General features: G+C 38.0%; 2 protein-coding genes across 5 annotated transcripts in view; one reads left to right on the forward strand and one right to left on the reverse strand.

Annotated features, from left to right (window-relative positions):
* The window catches only part of KLHL28 (kelch like family member 28), a 122,902-nt gene that overhangs the window by 54,939 nt on the left and 49,202 nt on the right, over positions 1-18,761 (reverse strand). For 2 of the 4 annotated variants that reach the window (XM_017884185.1, XM_017884186.1), the window contains one exon: positions 1,249-1,349. The exons of 1 other annotated variant lie outside the window; for it this stretch is intronic. The gene's annotated coding sequence lies outside the window, so the exon portion shown is untranslated. Of the gene's footprint in view, positions 1-1,248; positions 1,350-7,167; positions 7,299-18,761 lie in introns of those variants that run through there. One more of the 4 variants, XM_017884187.1, reaches the window with a different exon arrangement.
* The window catches only part of TOGARAM1 (TOG array regulator of axonemal microtubules 1), a 118,783-nt gene that overhangs the window by 15,085 nt on the left and 84,937 nt on the right, over positions 1-18,761 (forward strand). The window contains 1 exon segment of the mRNA XM_017884180.1: positions 16,867-17,023. Within this exon segment, the coding sequence (XP_017739669.1) occupies positions 16,867-17,023 (157 nt within the window).

The following is an 18,761-nucleotide window of genomic DNA, read 5'->3' on the forward strand; positions in this document are numbered from 1 at the left end:
AAAAAAAAAAAAAAAAAAAAAACAAAAACAAAAAAAAACTCTGAAAATAATACCTGAAATGTAATGTTATTACGTATTTTAAACTTTTAGCTACCAGTCATCATGTGTATAGTCAATAAGACCAGCACATGATACTGGGGTTCTTATGCCTTATGTGAAAATCAGTAGTGAACATTTTGTTTTTAACAGTAAATTTAAGAATATGAAAGTGCTTTTTTGGTCCTGTATTCTTACAGTTTCCTTCAGAAATAGTTTCGATATCAGTTTCTCCCAGAAGTATCTCTCCTTGCTAACTAGATTTGTATACTGGCCCTCTACTTTTAAACCTAAAATTAGTATTTTAAAATACTGGAAAGCAATAATTTTGCTCAAAATTGCTAACAACTAAAACCAGAACATTAAGCATACAATTATGTTAAATTGTTTTATTTCTAGTAATTAAGTTAAATAATGTGATTTCATTTCTAAACATTTTTCTAAAACAAAGTAAAGTAGCCATCAAATGCATCTAACTCTTCATATTCTGCTTTATATATATGGATTGACTAGAAATAAAATATTAATTTGGGCCTTCTGAAGCCTTAGCATAAATTGAAGAAAATTAGACTGCCTTTTTAAATAGAAAATTTGTAGTTCTTCCTATGAGACCCCACACAGAGAAATTTTAAATATGTTGGCCTTCTTAAAGGTGTTAAATGTATGACATGCTTTAGCCTTCTTTTTTTGGAACAGGGTCTCACTCTGTCACCCAGGCTGGAGTGCAGTGGCATGATCTCAGCTCACTGCAACCTCCACCTCCTGGGCTCAAGCTATTCTCCTGCCTCAGCCTCCCAAGTAGGTGGAACTACAGGCATGCACCACCAAGCCTGGCTAATTTTTTTTTGTATTTTTTGGTAGAGACAGGGTTTCACCATGTTGACCAGGCTGGTCTCAAACTCCTGAGCTCAAGCAGTCCTCCCTCCACTGCCTCTGAAAGTGCTGGGATTACAGGCGTGAGCCACCGTGCCTGGCCTAGCCTTCTTTTTGAAAAGAACTGGGCAGCACCACCTGAGCTGATTTAAGGGCAATATAAATGATTTCCGTTTTTATAAATACTAACATGAAAATTTGAGGATAGTTTGTGATTTGTGTGCTTTAAAACTGTAATGGCAACATTCACAAAATCATTCTAAGTTTTTAAAGATGTGTGCATGGGTATGTGCTTTCTGGAAAAGGGCACTGATTGAGAATCATGAAGAGTTAAGTTACCTTATTGGAGCAAAATATGAGGTAAAGTTAGTTTTCTCCTCTCCTCCCAAATTCCACTGTGCCCTCCAAAAAGGGTGGAGCAGATTACAAAGGACAATTGGCTGTTCGGAAAAAGAAAAAAAAAAAAAAATGTTTAGCTGATATTATAATTGAGCCTTCCTCAGTGAATACTAACCATACATGTATGACATAGATATAAAATGAGATTTTGTGCCTAAATGTTTCTAATTTACTTAGACAAAAATGTGAAGATTAAAAGGTAATATAGCAAATTGAAGAGTTAAACATCAAATTATTGATAGAAGCAGTAGTTACTAAAAGAAGATCAAAGCCAGGAGCATTGGCTCATGCCTGTAATCCCAGCACTTTGGGAGGCCAAGGCAGGAGGATTGCTTGAGCCCAGGAGTTTGAGAGCAGCCTGGACATATAGTAAGACTCTAAAAAAATACAAAAATTAGCCAGGCACGGTGGCACATGTCTGTAGTCCCAGCTGCTTGGGAGACTCAGGTGGAGGATCACTTGAGCCTGGGAGGTCGAGGCTGTAATGAGCTGAGATCATAGTGTCACTGCACATTAGCCTGGGGGACAAAGTGAGACCTTGTCTCAAAAATTACAAAAAAAAAAGAAAAAAGATGATCAAGAGCCAGGCATTGGTTAGTGACATTAAATACGAAATTTCCAGAAAAAAAATCATGAATATTTCAATTACATATTCCTGTAGCCCATTTTGGAGATAAATAGACCAGTTTGTTTGGAAGGATGATTTTTTAAATGTAGTGGTGGCGGGACGGGCGGGTGGCTTACGCTTGTAATCGCACCACTTTGAGAGGTCGGTGGGGGCGGCGGAGCAAGATCACTTGAGATCAGGAGTCTGAGACGAGCCTGGCCAACATGGTGAAACCTTGTCTCTAGTAAAAATACAAAAATTAGCTGGGCATGGTGGCACGCACCTGTAATCCCAGCTACCCAGGAGGCTGAGGCAGGAGAATCACTTGAACCCAGGAGGTAGAGGTTGTAGTGAGCTAAGATGGCGCCACTGCACTCCAGCCTTGGCAACAGAGCGAGACTCCGTTCCCACCTGCCAAAAGTAGTGGTGGGAAATATGATTACAAGAGAGAGGGAGGAGCTAGATTGGAGGCTCTAGAATACCATGCTAAGGAATTTAACCTGTTATTTTGATAGCAATTTGAGACTGCTGGATGGTTTTTGTTTGTTTCTGTTTTTGGGGGAGGGGTCTTTTCTTTTTAAAACACTGTTTAGAGAAATTAATCACAAAACAGCAATGTGTAGTTTTGTTTTTTTTTGTTTTTTTTTTAAGAAAAGCTAGAGATTGGAGACTGGAAAACCAATTACCTCCTTATTAGACTGATTTAGATGTAAGTTGTTCATTTTTATGAGGATTAGCAGGGTATCAGGATTAGGAAAAAAGGGATGGATGCAAGAGATATTTCAAAGGATTTAGTGACTAAGTGTTGGAGGAGAGGGAGAGAAAGAGGAATAACTAAAATTTGAACAAAGTAACTAAATGCATCATAGATCCATGAAGAGATAAGAAAGCCTAGAAAGAGGAAGTTAATTTGGGGGGAAATACGAATTTTTGGTGAAGGAAGATAGAATATTCTACTTGAATTGGAAGACTGTTATTTAAGAGATATGAATATAACTGGAGATGTAGATTCTGGAAGTCATGTGCTGAAGTAATTGCTGAAACTGTGAGAATGGATGGTCTCTCCAGTGAATGACTTACAGAGCAAGAGAGAGAGGGTAGGATCAAATCTTGTTATACAACCCCATTTAGAGAATAGCAGTAGGAGATATAACCAAATAAAGCAAAGAGAAGTGTGCCCACAAGTTGGAAGAGAGCCAAGAAAAATAGGTTTTAGAATCAAAATGATGAGGGAGTTTCAAGGAGTCATCAGTGTTAAATGCAGTACAGAGCTTGGGGAAAATGAAAATTGGAAGGCACCATTTGTTCTTATATATTACAGAACTACTTGTTAAGTGGTTTTTGAAGGTACTTTTCTCTTAATTTTAATCTTTCTTAATGTCCTCTTAAGTTTTCTGATTGTAAAAAAGTTATACATGCTCATTATAGAAAATTTGAAAAATATGGAACAGCACAGAGGAAAAGTTTGTGCTTTTTTGTATTTCAAAAAATCTCACTCCTATAGGTCTATAATTAATAATTTGTTGCTTATACTTTCAGTATCATTTCAGTTTATGAATACAGGTGTGGGTTCTTCTATCCATCAATGAAAGTTTCCCCTTTACACTTACATTTTTTTTTTTTTTTTTTTTTTGAGAGGGAGTCTCCCTCTGTCACCCAGGCTGGAGTGCAGTGGCACCATCTCGGCTCACTGCAAACTCCATCTCTTGGGTTCAAGTGATTCTTCTACCTCAGCTTCCCAAATAGCTGGGATTACAGGCTCACGGCCACTATGCCTAGTTAATTTTTGTATTTTCAGTAGAGGTGGGGTTTCGCCATGTTGGCCAGGCTGGTCTTGAACTCCTGGCCTCAGTGTGATCCTCCCTCCTCTGCCTCTCCAAGTGCTGGGATTACAGGCCTGAGCCACTGCACCTAGCCTGAACATTTTTTTCTTTAACATAAAATAATCTGTAGTGGGATTTTTGATAGCTACTTAATATTATATCAGATAATATCATGGTGTGTTTAACTGATCTCTTACTTTGGAATATTTAGACTTTTAATTATGTTTTTGTTTCTGCTATTTAGTGGATTCTTTTTGTGCTCTGACATATTACAGATTGATAACCAGATTACTGTGATGTTTCAAGTTTGCATCTCTGTGTATTTAGGAGTGTTTTAATGGGTTAGTGGAGTCAAGTAATCGGACATCATTAGCTGGCTACTATTTAGCTTTATTTTTCCTAACAGATTTCACTACAAGGTGGTGTGGGAATCATAGTAGTCAGTAATCTAGACTAAAAAGTAAGGAGTATACTTGCTTCATGTGTATGTGGGTACTAGGTCTGTAGTTTTTTCAAGGTAGAGGAATTGATTATTGGAAGGTCACTGGGGCATATAAAGGGGCAGTTTTAGTAGACTGTTACAGGCGGAAACCAAATTTGAAAGTTTATGAGGTTATTCAGCATCTGTCTTTTTAATCATCTAATCTGTGCAACACTGAGTGAGAGTTTATAAACTACTCTTTATTGCACTGCCCTAGGATTTTTGCCTCATTTAGTATTTAGCACATGTAAGTGATTTATTCCTTCTCCTCAATGATGGTAAACAGTATGATGGTAGGGACTGTCTTCTTTTTTGTTTAATTAGTTTTTGTTTTTGTAACAGTACTAACTACAGTGCTCTTCCCACAAGTATCAACAAATATCTGTTAAATGAGAAAACATTTAAGGGTTTGACAGTGAAAGAAAAGACCAAGCAAGATAACAGCACAAGGATATAACAGGATAAGTTAGTACTGTGCTTTATTTTTAAGTAAGGAACACCTGATTTGGAAGAGTCAGAGAAAGGAGCCATCTGTGAATTACACATGCCTGCTCTGTGTCTTTATTGTGGTAGGTGTTAGACATGCAAAATGCAGCGATTCAGTCCTTGCAGTCATACTGGAGAAGGAAAGGAAGGGAGATAAGTTCCTAAGTAAAGATTAAATGGGTCAAGAACACAAGCATAGAGAGAGGTTAGCTTTGGGATAGAGAAGGAAGTCTTTTTCTCTGAAGCTAAAGGAAAAACAAAGAGAAGATGACTTAAAAGATTAAAAATTTTTGCTGGGCGTGGTGGCTCACGCCTGTAATCCCAGCACTTTGGGAGGCCAAGGCGGGCAGATCACGAGGTCAGGAGATTGAGACCATCCTGGCTAACATGGTGAAACCCTGTCTCTACTAAAAATACAAAAAATTATCTGGGCGTGGTGGCAGGCGCCTGTAGTCCCAGCTACTGGGGAGACTGAGGCATGAGAATGGTGTGAACCCTGGAAGCGGAGCTTACAGTAAGCCAAGATCACGCCACTGCACTCCAGCCTGGGCGACAGAGCAAGACTCCATCTCAAAAAAAAAAAAAAAAAAAAAAATTTGAGGTAGCAGGAAACTGTGTGTGTTTTAAGTCAAAAGAAAGGAAGATATGAGTTAAGTGCAGTGTTTATCAAATTTTAATATGCAAATGAATTACCTCAGGATCTTGTTAAAGTACAGATTCTGATTTAGTTTGTCTAGACTGGGGCCTGAGCCTACATGTCGAGTAAGCTCCTAGATGTTGCTGATGCTGGTGGTCTCTGAACCACTTTGTGAGAAACAGGCTTCCAGATTCTTTTAAACTAAGGGGCAATTAAAAATGAAAAATAGAACATCAGAGATTTTAAGAATGTGGGATTTAGAATAGTTAATATAACAAATTTGATAAGAAATTAGAAAAACTAAAATTATTAAATTGTACTAATGTGTTCGGTATGGGTTAATCCTAAAACTTGAGATTTTCCTTGGATGTTGGATTGTTTCCGTTAAGATTTAATTTTCTTTTTAAAATTGTGTTGTGATGCATGAAGAATTTAAAAAACTTTTATTTTTTATGCTTGTGAAAATCGCAAACAACACAAAAGCATATCTACTCTTAGGGTAGATGTTGCTTATGTCGGAGCTATATAGAACGAACTATTGGTAACAGGATATTTTACAGCGGAAAATGTAGAAGCTACTACCAGTATGTAAGTCTTTTGAGGCATTTGTTTTAGTCACCTTGCATGAATAATAGGTAAACTAATTAAAATTTGGAGAGCAATAAGAATATTAATTGGTATTTTATTTTTCATGTGGAAATTGAATTTAAGAGAGTTTATAGTACAAAACTTGTTATTACCTTAACATATGATTATGAGATATGTGTACAGATAAATGTTAGTGTTTATTAAGAGTAACAATATTTAAAGCAAAGTAAGAAAGTGAGAATATCCATATCTTTTAGAAGAAATAAAGCAGTTAAAATGATTTAAAAGAGGCTAAAGACATGGAAAATATTTTAATGGTATATAATGATATTAAAATACATCCATTTTGTGAACTCTTATCATTTCTGTGATAATATACCTTTAGACACATACAAACATGGAATTAGATGATAACATTTAAAATTTCAAAAATTTTAAATAAATTTAAACATAATTAACTTAAAGTATGTTAAATAAGACAATGTATATATTATAATTATTGTTACCATCTTAAAAAAACTATAACAGCTGAATTCAGTGGCTTGTGCCTGGAATCCCAGAAATTTGTGAGGCTGAGGCTGGAGGATCACTTGAGGCCTGGGCAATATGTGACCCTGTCTCTAAAAAAAATAAATACAAATAAATTAGCTGGGTGTGGTAGTGAGTGCTTGTAGTCCCAGCTACTTGGGAGGCTGAGGTAGAAGGATCGATTGAGCCCAGGAGTTCAGGTGTGCGGTGAGTTATGATCGTGCCACTGCACTCCAGCCTGGGCAACAAAGTGAGACCTCATCTCTAAAAAATATAAAAATAATAAAAAATAATAACTAAAGAAAAATAAATTAAAAAAAAAAAGCGATACCAGTTCCCTTAATAATGGACAAAGCATATCGATTACCTTGTATATATATTTCTATTTCCCTGTAACTTGTACTTAGGACAATGTCAGCTTTATATATTAAATACAACCTTACCCAAATAAACCAACTTTTGTTTCCTCAGACACAGAGAAAACCAAAAGTCATGTAACCCAAAAGAATCTTTTTTTTTTTTTTTTTTGAGATGGAGTCTTGCTCTGTCATCCAGGCTGCAGTGCATTGTCACAATCTTGGCTCACTGCAACCTCTGCCTCCCAGGTTCAAGTGATTCTCCTACCTCAGCCTCCTGAGTAGCTGGGATTACAGGGACGCACCACCACACCTGGCTAATTTTTGTATTTTTAGTAGAGATGGGGTTTCACCATGTGAGTCAAACTGGTCTCGAACTCCTGACTTTGTGATCAGCCCGTCTCAGCCTCCCGAAGTGCTGGGATTACAGGTGTGAGCCACTCCGCCTGGCTTTCAGATCCTTTATAAGTGGCAAAAATAAGCATGTGTGTTAACGTCATCCCAAAGCATATGTATATATATATCCTTTAACCCAGCAGTCCCCAATCCTTTTGGAACCAGGGACCAGTTTCATGGAAGATAATTTTTCCATAGACTTCGGGGGAAGGGGAATGGTTTCAGGATGAACCTGTTCCACCTCAAATCATCAGACATTAGATTCTTAGAAGGAGTGTGCAACCTAGATTCTTTGCATATGCAGTTCACACTAGGGTTTGTGCTCCTATGACAATCTAATACCACTGCTGATCTGACAGGCGGCAGAGCTCAGGCAGTAATCCCAGTGATGGGTAGCTGCTGTAAATACATTTGAAGCTTTGCTCCTTTGCCCGCCGCTCACCTCCTGCTGTGTGGCTGGGTTCCTCACAGGCCAGGACCAGTACCAGTCCGTGGCCCAGGAGTTTGGAAACCCTGCTTTAACCTATTCATTGGTTATTCTATGATGTATAAATATAAGACACAAGGGTAAATTATAAAAACAAGTTTGATGATCAGTGATTTGCATTTTTATCTTAATTAGAAATTGGGATCTAAAGTTTTCATTAATTCAATTTTAGTCTAAAATCTTAAAGTTAGCTAAGGGTCTGATAATTACAATAGAAGTTGATATATTAAGCGTTATTAGATTTACATCATTATAAGAATTGACCTATTTTATAAAATATTGTCTTATTAAACTTAGTTGAGAACATGATTTTACAATTTTATATTTTGAAAGTAATGATGTTAATGTATACAACCTGTGAAACCATTAGAGGAAATTTAAGAAATTTAAGTTAGGTTTTCTGACAAAACCTATGGTATAGTTTGCACAGCTATATCATACTAATGTTATTCTTATGTGGTAGTAAAATCTAGACAAATAACTGTTTTTAAGCAAGTATAATTTGTCCAAAGAACTATCTTAATTAGACTTATTATGTGAACTTTTTTGTTGTTGTTAGAGACACAGCCTTGCTCTGTTGCCCAGGCTGGAGTGTGGTGGCATAATCATAGCTCACTACAACCTCAAACTCCTGGGTTTAAGCGATCCTTCTACCTCAGCCTCCTGAGTAGCTAGGACTATAGGCTGGAGCCAAGACACCCAGCTAATTTTTAAATTTTTCATAGAGACAGGATCTTGCTCTGTTGCCTGTTGCCTAGGTTGGCGATCCTTCTTCCTTGGCCTTCCAAAGTGCTGGGATTACAGGCATAAGCCACCACTCCTGGCCCAACTTTTTCTAAACAATTATATACCAGTTACTACAGATACTAAAACTTTCAAGTTTGTTAAGAATTTTTTTTTTCTTCTTGTTTAACCAAGTGACTGAGGTATTTAAACTCAAAACTAAGCTGTGTTGGCTGGGCGCAGTGGCTCACTCCTGTAATCCCAGCACTTTGGGAGGCCAAAGTGGGCAGATCACGAGGTCAGGAGATCGAGACCATCTTGGCTAACACAGTGAAACCCCGTCTCTACTAAAAATACAAAAAATTAGCCGGGCGTGGTGGTGGGCGCCTGTAGTCCCAGCCTCTCTTGAGGCTGAGGCAGGAGAATGGCATGAACGTGGGAGGCAGAGCTTGCAGTGAGCCGAGATTGCGCCACTGCACTCCAGCCTGGGCAACAGAGCAAGACTCCGTCTCAACCAAAAAAAAAAAAAAAAAAAAAAAAAAACTAAACTGTGTTTTCACCTCAATTTACATTTTGGCAACAACATTTTTTTTTTTCTTAAAGAGACAATACATTAAAGTAAAAAAAAAAAGAACTTAAAAACTTTTGGGTATTATTTAGTCCAATATGATATAAGCACTTAACATATTAATATGATGCTTATGAACCAATTGAAACAGGAGCTTGTTCCAGCTGATTTTATCCTGATTTATTAATACTGCCCATAGGGTAGACAGTATATATCAATTTGTGTGCTCCAAAAATATATCACACTCATGAAATGACAAATTTTTCCCTTTTTTATAACATAGATAATTTAGTTTTGATAAACCAGCAGAATTTAAGATGGAAGCAGGTACCAAACTATTAAGAATGTTGATCAGTTAAAGAAACAAAAACATATATTCCTTGTAGCAGAAGTGTTATTGTTGAGTGGTAGTTTCAAATATGTTTTCACAAATTCTTTGAGATACTTCCTTTGAAGAGGTTGGAGTCTAATTCCCCTCTGAGTGTGTTTGGATTTAATAGTTCATTTCTAACAAACAAAGTAGAAGTAATAGTGTGTGATTTCAGAAACTAGGTCATAAAAAGGCACTGCAGCTTCCATGTCGGTTGCTGTCTCTCACTTGACATGCTCTGAAGGAAGCCAGCTGCCATGTCTTGAGTGGCTACTTGGGAGGCCCAAATGGCAAAGAACAGAGGCTTCCTGACAGTAACCACTTGAGTGAACGTCAGCGATTTTCAAGTATCAGTCAAGCCTTCAGTTGACAACAGCCTAGCTAACATTTTGATTGCAGCCTTAGAGTAACCTTAACCATCCAGCTAAGCCACTTAGCCAGAATCATCCCGCTAAGCTGCTTCCAAATTCCTGTTCCACTGAAAAAGAGATAGCAAGTGTTTGTTGTTTTAATCTACTGTTCAGGGATAACACATTAAACAGCAATACATAATGATAATTGTAATTCCCCAGAATTTGGTAAGACACTTTTTATTTTCAAGGTCCGTATCTTATACAATGACATTGAATTTTCTTTGTTTTTGAAATGCTAAACTTGCCTAAGATTTGGAAAACTGTTAAATTTTATTTTATTTGGCTTTTGGAAGACATTTTTCTGACTCACTTCATCTAATTTATAATTAATGTGTTCACCATCCATTCTTTAGCTTTAGAGTTCTGAAGTAATATTAATTTGCAGTTATTCAATTATTTGTAGAAACCAAAGAAAACTGATCATTGAATGTTACAAATTTTGTTCTTCTGTGGTATAGAATTCCATATTTGTAGGTAGTAACAGGTATTGGGTCCATAATAAGCAAACGTGAAAAAGCCTTGAGTTTTGGATGGAGGAGAAGAGTAAAGGAGCAGCCTATATCAGTACATTAAAAAACAAACAAACAAACAAAAACAACTGTATTAGTCTGTTCTCATACTGCTATAAAGGTAGTCTGTTCTCATACTGCTATAAAGAATCGGCATTTTGTTCAAAACCATTCAATAAGTCTCTAGGAAGTTCGATGCTTTTCCACATCTTCCTGTTTTCTTCTGAGCCCTCCAGACTATTCTAGCTTCTGCCTGTTACCGAGTTCCAAAGTCATTTCCACATTTTCAAGTGTCTTTATACCAGTACCTCACTACCTCTGTACCAATAAACTATAATAGTCCATTCTTACACTGCTGTAAAGAACTGCCCAAGACTGGGTAATTTATAAAGAAAAGAGGTTTAATTGACTCACAGTTGTACGTGGCTGGGGAGGCCTCAGGAAACTTACAATCATAGTGGAAGGAGAAGAGGCACATCTTACATGGCAGCCGGTGAGAGAGAGTGAATATGTGAAGGAGGAACTGTCAGACACTTGTAAGACCATCAGGCCTCATGAAAATTCACTATCATGAGAACAGCATGGGGGACACAATATGATCCAGTCACCTCCCACCGGGTCTCTCCCTTGACATGTGGGGATTATGAGGATTACAATTCAAGATGAGATTTGGGTGGGCACACAAAGTCTAACCATATCATAAACATAAAAGACAATAAGGAAAGCAGATTCTAGATTCCCTGCTAGGTGTGCCACCTGATTATACTATCATCCAGCAGAAATCACCAAAGAGACCGTAAAATCAAAACCCAGTTTCACCCACTGCTGCCATCTGTGTGAACACAGTTGTCCATGTGCTCAATCAGAATCAGCCTTTGCCGAGAATACGGTTGCACACATATCTTTGTGTATTATATTGATGCACATGAACCACATTGCTCAGTCACTTATATGAGGAAAGTTTAACTGAGAACTCAAGACACTAGGTCTCAGAAAGGATGCACTTTCAGGCCACATGTTTAACTCTCCTGTTTGAACTTAGAGGGACAATATATTAGTGAACCCTACAGAAATAAATGGCAAACAAGGAATCAGAGACATTTAGTTGGTTATTTCACACACTAGTTATTTTGCATGCAGTTTGCAATATTTTTTCCTTTCTTTGATCAGTCCTCGTTCTTCCTTGATTCAGCTGATTACCTTACTTTTAACATGTATGAAAACAAACTGCACACAAAATAACTAAATAGTCTATATTTTGTTTGCACATTTTATGAATGTGGTTAGCTAACAGCTACAGAGAGTTCAGTGTGGGTAATCTACCTTGTGTAGGAAGTTTACAGATATTTAAAAAAAAGACTTTGAGTTTTTTCTTTTGTTTTTGAGATGGGATCTTGCTACGTTGCCCAGGTCATTCTTGAACTTGGGCTCAAGTGACCCTCCCACCTCAGCCTCCCAAAATGCTGGGATTACAGGCGTGAGCCACTACACCCAACTGGGGTTTTTTTTTTTTTTTTTTTTTTGGCAAGGTCTCACTCTGTCTTCCAAGCTGGAGTGTGGTGGCACAGTTATGGCTCACTGCAGCCTGGACCTCCCAGGCTCAAGCGATCCTCCCACCTCAGCCTCCTAAGTTACTGGGACTACCAGAACGCAACAGCAGGCCTGGTTAATTTTTTATTTTTTGTAGAGATGGGGTCTTGCCATGTTGCCCAGGCTGATGTAAAACTCCTGTGCTCAAATAATCCTCCCACCTCCACCTCTCAAAGAGCTGAGATTAAAAGCATGAGCCACTGCACTCAGCCTTAATTTTTTTTGTTTTTGTTTTTTTAATTTTAGCTATGTAGCATATGTGACAGTCTTTCTAAAGTCTGTCAGTCTCCTTCTGTCAGCACTGCTACCTTGAGCCATGTATGTAGTATTTCCCCCATTGGAATATTTTGCTTATCAATCTGAGAAAAGCCTGGGGAGCAATCTGAATGTTCCATCAAAGGAGAGTGGCACATCTAGTCAATGGAATATTAGATAGCCATTAGAGATCATTTATGTCCTTGGACCCAATAGTTCCATTTTTAGGACTTTTATACTATAGGAATATAATATGCAAAGATAGGTGTGTAACAACGTTCATTGCAAGATTGTAATAGTGAAAAGTTGTGGCAAAGAAAATGTCCATCAGTAAGGAACTATGAGTCTAAAATAAACAGATGTGTATGGTCTTACATGGAAGGATGTCTACATATTTACTGTGTGCCAGAGTATCATGTGTTCTATTTTTTTTTAAAATAGCTTATTGAAGAATGTTTACATATAGAAAAAGAATGTTTACATATATGAAAAATGTTTACATATAGATAACAGGATTTATCAATAAGATTCCAGTGAGAGTGGTCCCAAAGAATAATTTAAGTTTATATCTTATTTCCATAGTTTGCATTTTTTAAATTTAATTTTTCTTTTGATAACTTTGATATTTTTTATATTTTTTACAATAAGCAATTATTATTTTTGTAATTAAAATTTATAGCCAGGCCGGGTGGTGTGATCCTATAGTCCTAGGTACTTCGGTAGCAGAATTGGGTAAAACACTTGAGCCCAGAGTTCTAGGCCAGCCAAGAGAACATAGTGAGACCCTGTCTCTTAATAAAAAAAAAAGTATAGCCACTTATAAGGGGTTTTAACAGCATGAGAAGTACTTTTATCATAATGTGAAGTTCAAAAGCAAGATACAAAGTTTACATATAGTATCACAGCTGTTTTTTCTAAAGTATACATGGGAAATTTTGAAAGACACAGTGATGTTTACAGAAGGTAGCTGGTTAATGGGAATAAACTTGTTTAATGCCCACCATGAAGGGGCATGGGTGGAGTCCAGGTGAAACCAGAAAGAACTGGCAAAAGGTGAAAAGTTCAAAAACTGGAGGTCAAGATAAAGTTTAGTACAAGTTCAGTGAAGCCAGGAGTGTAAGTGATTTCTGAGAGAATTAGATATTAAAAGGTCTTTTCTGGTAATTTTTTGCTACCAAAATAGAATTAAAACTATTTTGAGATGCTTTAATTCTTGTGCCAAAAGCTAAAATAAGATGCATTAGGTCAGAGGATTAAACAAGAGTAAATTTTGTAATTTTTTCTTTTTTTTTTTGAGACGGAGTCTCGCTCTGTCTCCCAGGCTGGAGTGCAGTGGTACGATCTCGGCTCACTGCAAGTGCTGCCTCCCAGGTTCACACCATTCTCCTGCCTCAGCCTCCGTAGCTGGGACTACAGGCGCCCGCCACCAAGGCTGAATAATTTTTTTGTATATTTAGTAGGTACGGGGTTTCACTGTTTTAGCCAAGATGGTCTCGATCTCCTGACCTCGTGATCTGCCCGCCTCGGCCTCCCAAAGTGCTGGGATTACAGGCGTGAGCCACCATGCCCAGCCTAATTTTTGTAATCTTTTTATGAAAAATATGCAGGGATTCAAATGCAAAGGCTAAGAGATAATAGGCTGTGTGTAGTTTCTCACGCCTGTAATCTCAGCACTTTGAGAGGTCAAGGTGGGCAGATCACTTGAACCTGACCGCTTGAGATCAGCCTGGGCAACATGGCAAAAACCCGTCTCTACAAAAAATTTTTTAAAAAATTAGCTGGGTGTGGTGGCATGTGCTACTTGGGAGGCTGAGGTGGGAAGATCACCTAAGATGGGGAAGGTCGCTGCAGTGAGCCATGATCATGCCATTGCATTCCAGCCTGAGCAACAGAGTGAGACCCTGTCCAAAAAAAAAAAAAAAAAAAAAAAAAATCCAAAAAAGATTGAAACAGTAAATAACACTATGTAAATTTAAAACCATCGTTAATATTAAGTGTGAAACTTGCTTTTTTATAATGTTTTCATTTACTGTAACTCTAAGGAATGAAATAGATTTTAGGTATTAACTGCAAAGATTGAAAATTCAGTTCCATGTTCCTGAGAGTCATCAAGTGCTTTAAATAGACTGCTTCACATTTTGTAACGTTAACTTACAACTCTTTCAAAATTTATGAATTCTATTTTCTTTTACTCGAAACCACTTTTTCTTCATTGTTTCATCCCATCAAAACTTACCCTAATGAAAATCATTTACTTTTAAGAGAGACCTAAACGGGACTTTCATGTTAATAATAATTGGTATGTCCTATAGTCTACTTTCAGATGCACAATCTTATGTAGCAAGACTTAATCTCTGCCTGACTTCTCAAGATTTCTGAAAATGCCACATTCACATACACACACACCACCACCCTCATTAACATTACCACCCCCACCAGTTGTTGTATGTATCTGGCCTATATACTAATATGTGTTTGCTACACAGAAATTATTCACAAAGTAAATCTAACATAAAATGCATTCCATACTGGGCTGGGCACAGTGACTCAACGCCTGTAATCCTAGCACTTTGGGAGGCCGAGGCGGGTGGATCATGAGGTTAGGAGATTGAGAACATCCTGGCTAACAGGGTGAAACCCCGTCTCTACTAAAAATTACAAAAAATTAGCTGGCATGGTGACAGGCGCCAGTAGTCCCAGGTACTCAGGGGACTGAGGCAGGACAATGGCGTGAACCCGGGAGGCAGAGCTTGGAGCTTGCAGTGAGGCCGCGATCACGGCCACCTACGCACTCCAGCTGGGTCGACAGACGCAGACTCCGTCTCAAAAAAAAAAAAATATATATATATATAATATATACTTACTACTAGCCTTATCCCTATCCGTAAGACATTATTTGCTGGATTTACTCCACTATTTTAGCTGTGTTACATCACGCCTCATCCTATACTATAAATAGAGTTTGACTATAATCTGGTTTTGTTTTTTATTCATTATAATCACTTTTAATGATGACTGACTGTGTAATCAATCATGGATGTTAACTGGGTTTTGAGAAAGTAAAGTCAATCCTTTTTTATTCGGGCTTTTTTTTTTTTTTTTTTTTTGTGACAGAGTCTCACTCTGTTGCCCAGCCTAGAGTGCAGTGGCATAATCTTGGCTCACCGCAACCTCCGTGGTCTGTCAGGTTCAAGCAGTTCTCCTGCCTCAGCCTCTGACTCAGCCTCCCGAGTAGCTAGGACTACAGGTGTGTGCTACCATGCCTGTCTAATTTTTTATTTTTACTAGGGATGGGGTTTCACCATGTCAGCCAGGAAGGTCTTGAACTCTTGACCTCAAGTGACCCACCCACCTTGGCCACCCAAAGTGCTCGGATTACAGGCGTGAGCCATCATGCCCAGCTGAGGGCATTCTTTTTTTTTTTTTTAATGTAGGGTCTCAGTCAGTCACTCAGGCTGGAGTGTAGTGGTGCAATATCAGCTCACTGCAGCCTCTACCTTTCAGGCTCAAGTAATACTTCTACATCGGCCTCCCAATTAGTTGGGACCACAGGCACGTTCCACCATGCCTGGCTAATTTTTGTATTTTTTGTAGAGACGGGATTTCACTATGTTGCCAAGGCTGATCTCAAATTCCTGGGCCCAAGTGATCCACCTGCCTCCACCTTCCAAAATGCTGGGATTACAGGTGTGAGCTACTGCACGTGGCCTCATCTGGCCATTCTTAATTTTGTTTCTTATCATTTCTGGGTTAATTTTTGAAGGAAGTAATAGGTTTTTCACAAAATTTGATAATAACATGGGTACCTGAGGCATAATAGACATATCTTTAATTTTATTTTGCTATTTGATACTTGGCAAAGTTTACAAAGAAACATACTGACAAGGTTTATCACCACATCTATATTTGATTGTGTCTATCAGCTCCAAATAAATATATAGGAAGTATAATTTCCTGTCAATTCATTTAGTTTTTTTTAATGTTTTATAGTCATGTTGAGTGTGAAATGATCCGGGACAACTGAGGTTATCACTGGTGAAGAATTTTGAACACTTGAATCATGCTCTTAGTTAGTTCTTTAACTGATTATGTCTAACTTCAAAATTGTGTCCTGACACCTTGTTCCTTAACGATCATATGGGGTTTATGAGAAAGGACTTGAAAACCATGAAGTACTAGACATATATAAAGTATTATTTACTGGTTTTAACTAAGAGACCTAGTGTAAGAAAATCTCCTAAGGGAACTGTGACATAGGTTGCCATGTCATTTACATTGACATTTGGGCTGCAGAATATGGATAATAGATTTGCCTCAGTAAGAACAGTATAGTAGAATGCTTGCTTGTTCAGTGACCTTCAATTGGCACTTATTGTCTAGTGCTCAAACAAAGATAGCATAGTTTGAGGGGTTATGCTGCTCAGTCAGATCATCCTTTTTGTCATTTGTATTCTCTCCTTCCTTGTCGCCAGAGTATACTGTAGGATGGTAAGGAACAGTAAAGGGTTGGGGTGAAGTAGTAAGAAAAAAAAAATTAGCATTTCTGTTCTGGAATGAAATTAGCATTTCTGTTCTGTTGGTGTACTGTACTAAATATGGATGTTTATCTGTATCATTATATATTTGATAAATTAAAATGCATTCTAACCTGAATTTCATAATTGGATCTAAGTTATTTTGTCATATTTATTACCAGGAAGAATTAACACAAATTTGCTAATTTATGATTCTGTTCTTCTAGTTTTCAACATATGATTTCATCCCATCTCCAAAATTAAAGCCCTCTCAAGGAATGCCAGTCAATGATGATTTATGTTTTAGCAGAAAAAGAGTATCAAGAAACTTATTTCAGAATAGTCGGGATTTTAACCCAGATTATCTTCCTTTATGTGCTGCTGGTAAGTACAAGTTGCTGATGATGGTCATGTTGAACTAAGTTAGAGACTTCTCTTAACTTCATAGTGCATTCAAAGACTCATAGAACTTTTAATCTAGTAGACAGTTCAGATTCAATAAGTTATTTATTGAAGATCTGATAAGAATGGACACTTAGACATTATTATCTCATAAAACCCTGGAGGGTTTCTCATTGAAATTGTTTAAATATTAATATAGGGCAATATTTGCTTAATACAACACCCATATTAAGTATCTCCTATGTGTCAGGTGTTTTTTTTGTTTTTTTTTTTTTTTTTTTTTTTTTTTTTGAGAAGGAGTCTTGCTCTGTCACCCGGCCTGGAGTGCAGTGGCTCCACCTCCCGGGTTTACGCCATTCTCCTGCCTCAGCCTCCAGAGTAGCTGGGGCTACAGGCGCCCGCCACCTCGCCTGGCTAGTTTTTTGTATTTTAGTAGAGACGGGGTTTCACTGTGTTAGCCAGGATGGTCTCGATCTCCTGACCTCATAATCTGCCCGTCTCAGCCTCCCAAAGTGCTGGGATTACAGGCTTGAGCCACCGCGCCCGGCTTGTGTCAGGTGCTTTTTTAAGTCCTGGGGTTCTGCCTAGTTGAGCTTGCATTCTACTTAGGAACGAGAACAGACATTAAATAAATAGAAGACATAGTAAGTTAGCTGGTAGTAAATGCTATTAAGGAAAACAGAGCAGAAAGAAGGCCATATTCAGGAAAGAATATTTGAAACAAACCACAATATATCAGGAGAAGAGAATACATAATTTCAGGAAGAGGGAACAGTCAGCACAGAGTAACTAGGAGAGAAGTGTGTGGAGAACATGTTTGAGAAATATCAAAGAGACTAGTATGTCTGGAATGAAATGAGAAAGGGGAAAATAAATAGAAAATTAAAGATATAATAGGGGTCCTTATTTAAGGCCTAGTGGACTTATAAGTGAACTTTACATTTTACTCTGAATGAGGAGCATTTTGAAGAAAGAACTGACATCACTTACTGTGTTTCCAGGCTCATTTTGGATTTTACTGTTAAAATAGATGAAAGGAGAGTGTATTAGTTTGTTTTCACACTGCCATAAAGACATACCTGAGACTGGGTAATTTATGAAGAAAAGAGGTTTAACTGGCTTATGGTTCTACAGGCTGTACAAGCTTCTACTTCTGGGGAAACCTCAAGAAATTTACAATCATGGTGTAAGGCAAAGGGGAGACAAGCATGTCTTCCATGGTGGGAGCAAGAGGAAGAGAGTGAAGAGGGAAGTGCTACACACTTTTAACAACCAGATCTTGTGAGAACTCTTATCATGAGAACAGCTCCAAAAGGAGAAACCTGCCACATGATCCAGTCACCTCCCACCAGGTCCCACCTACCTCCAACATTGGGGATTATGAATTCAACATGAGATTTGGGTGGGGGCACAAAGCCAAACTTTGTGTATTGGAGAGCAAGGTCAAAAACAGGAAGACTGATTAAGAATCTGTTGTAGTAATTGTGACTGGGTTGATGGAGGCTTTAACCAGGATAGCAAGAATGTGGTAAGAAGTGATTGGATTCTGGCTGGGCGTGGTGGCTCACACCTGTAATCCCAGCACTTTAGGAGGCCAACGCAGGTAGATCACGAGGTCAAGAGATCGAGACCATCCTGGCCAACATGGTGAAACCCCGTCTCTACTAAAAATATAAAAATTAGCTGGGCATGGTGGCGCATGCCTGTAATCCCAGCTACT

The sequence above is a fragment of the Rhinopithecus bieti genome, unplaced genomic scaffold (assembly GCF_001698545.2).
Source record: "Rhinopithecus bieti isolate Rb0 unplaced genomic scaffold, ASM169854v2 scaffold_14876, whole genome shotgun sequence".
NCBI classification, from domain to species: domain Eukaryota; kingdom Metazoa; phylum Chordata; class Mammalia; order Primates; family Cercopithecidae; genus Rhinopithecus; species Rhinopithecus bieti.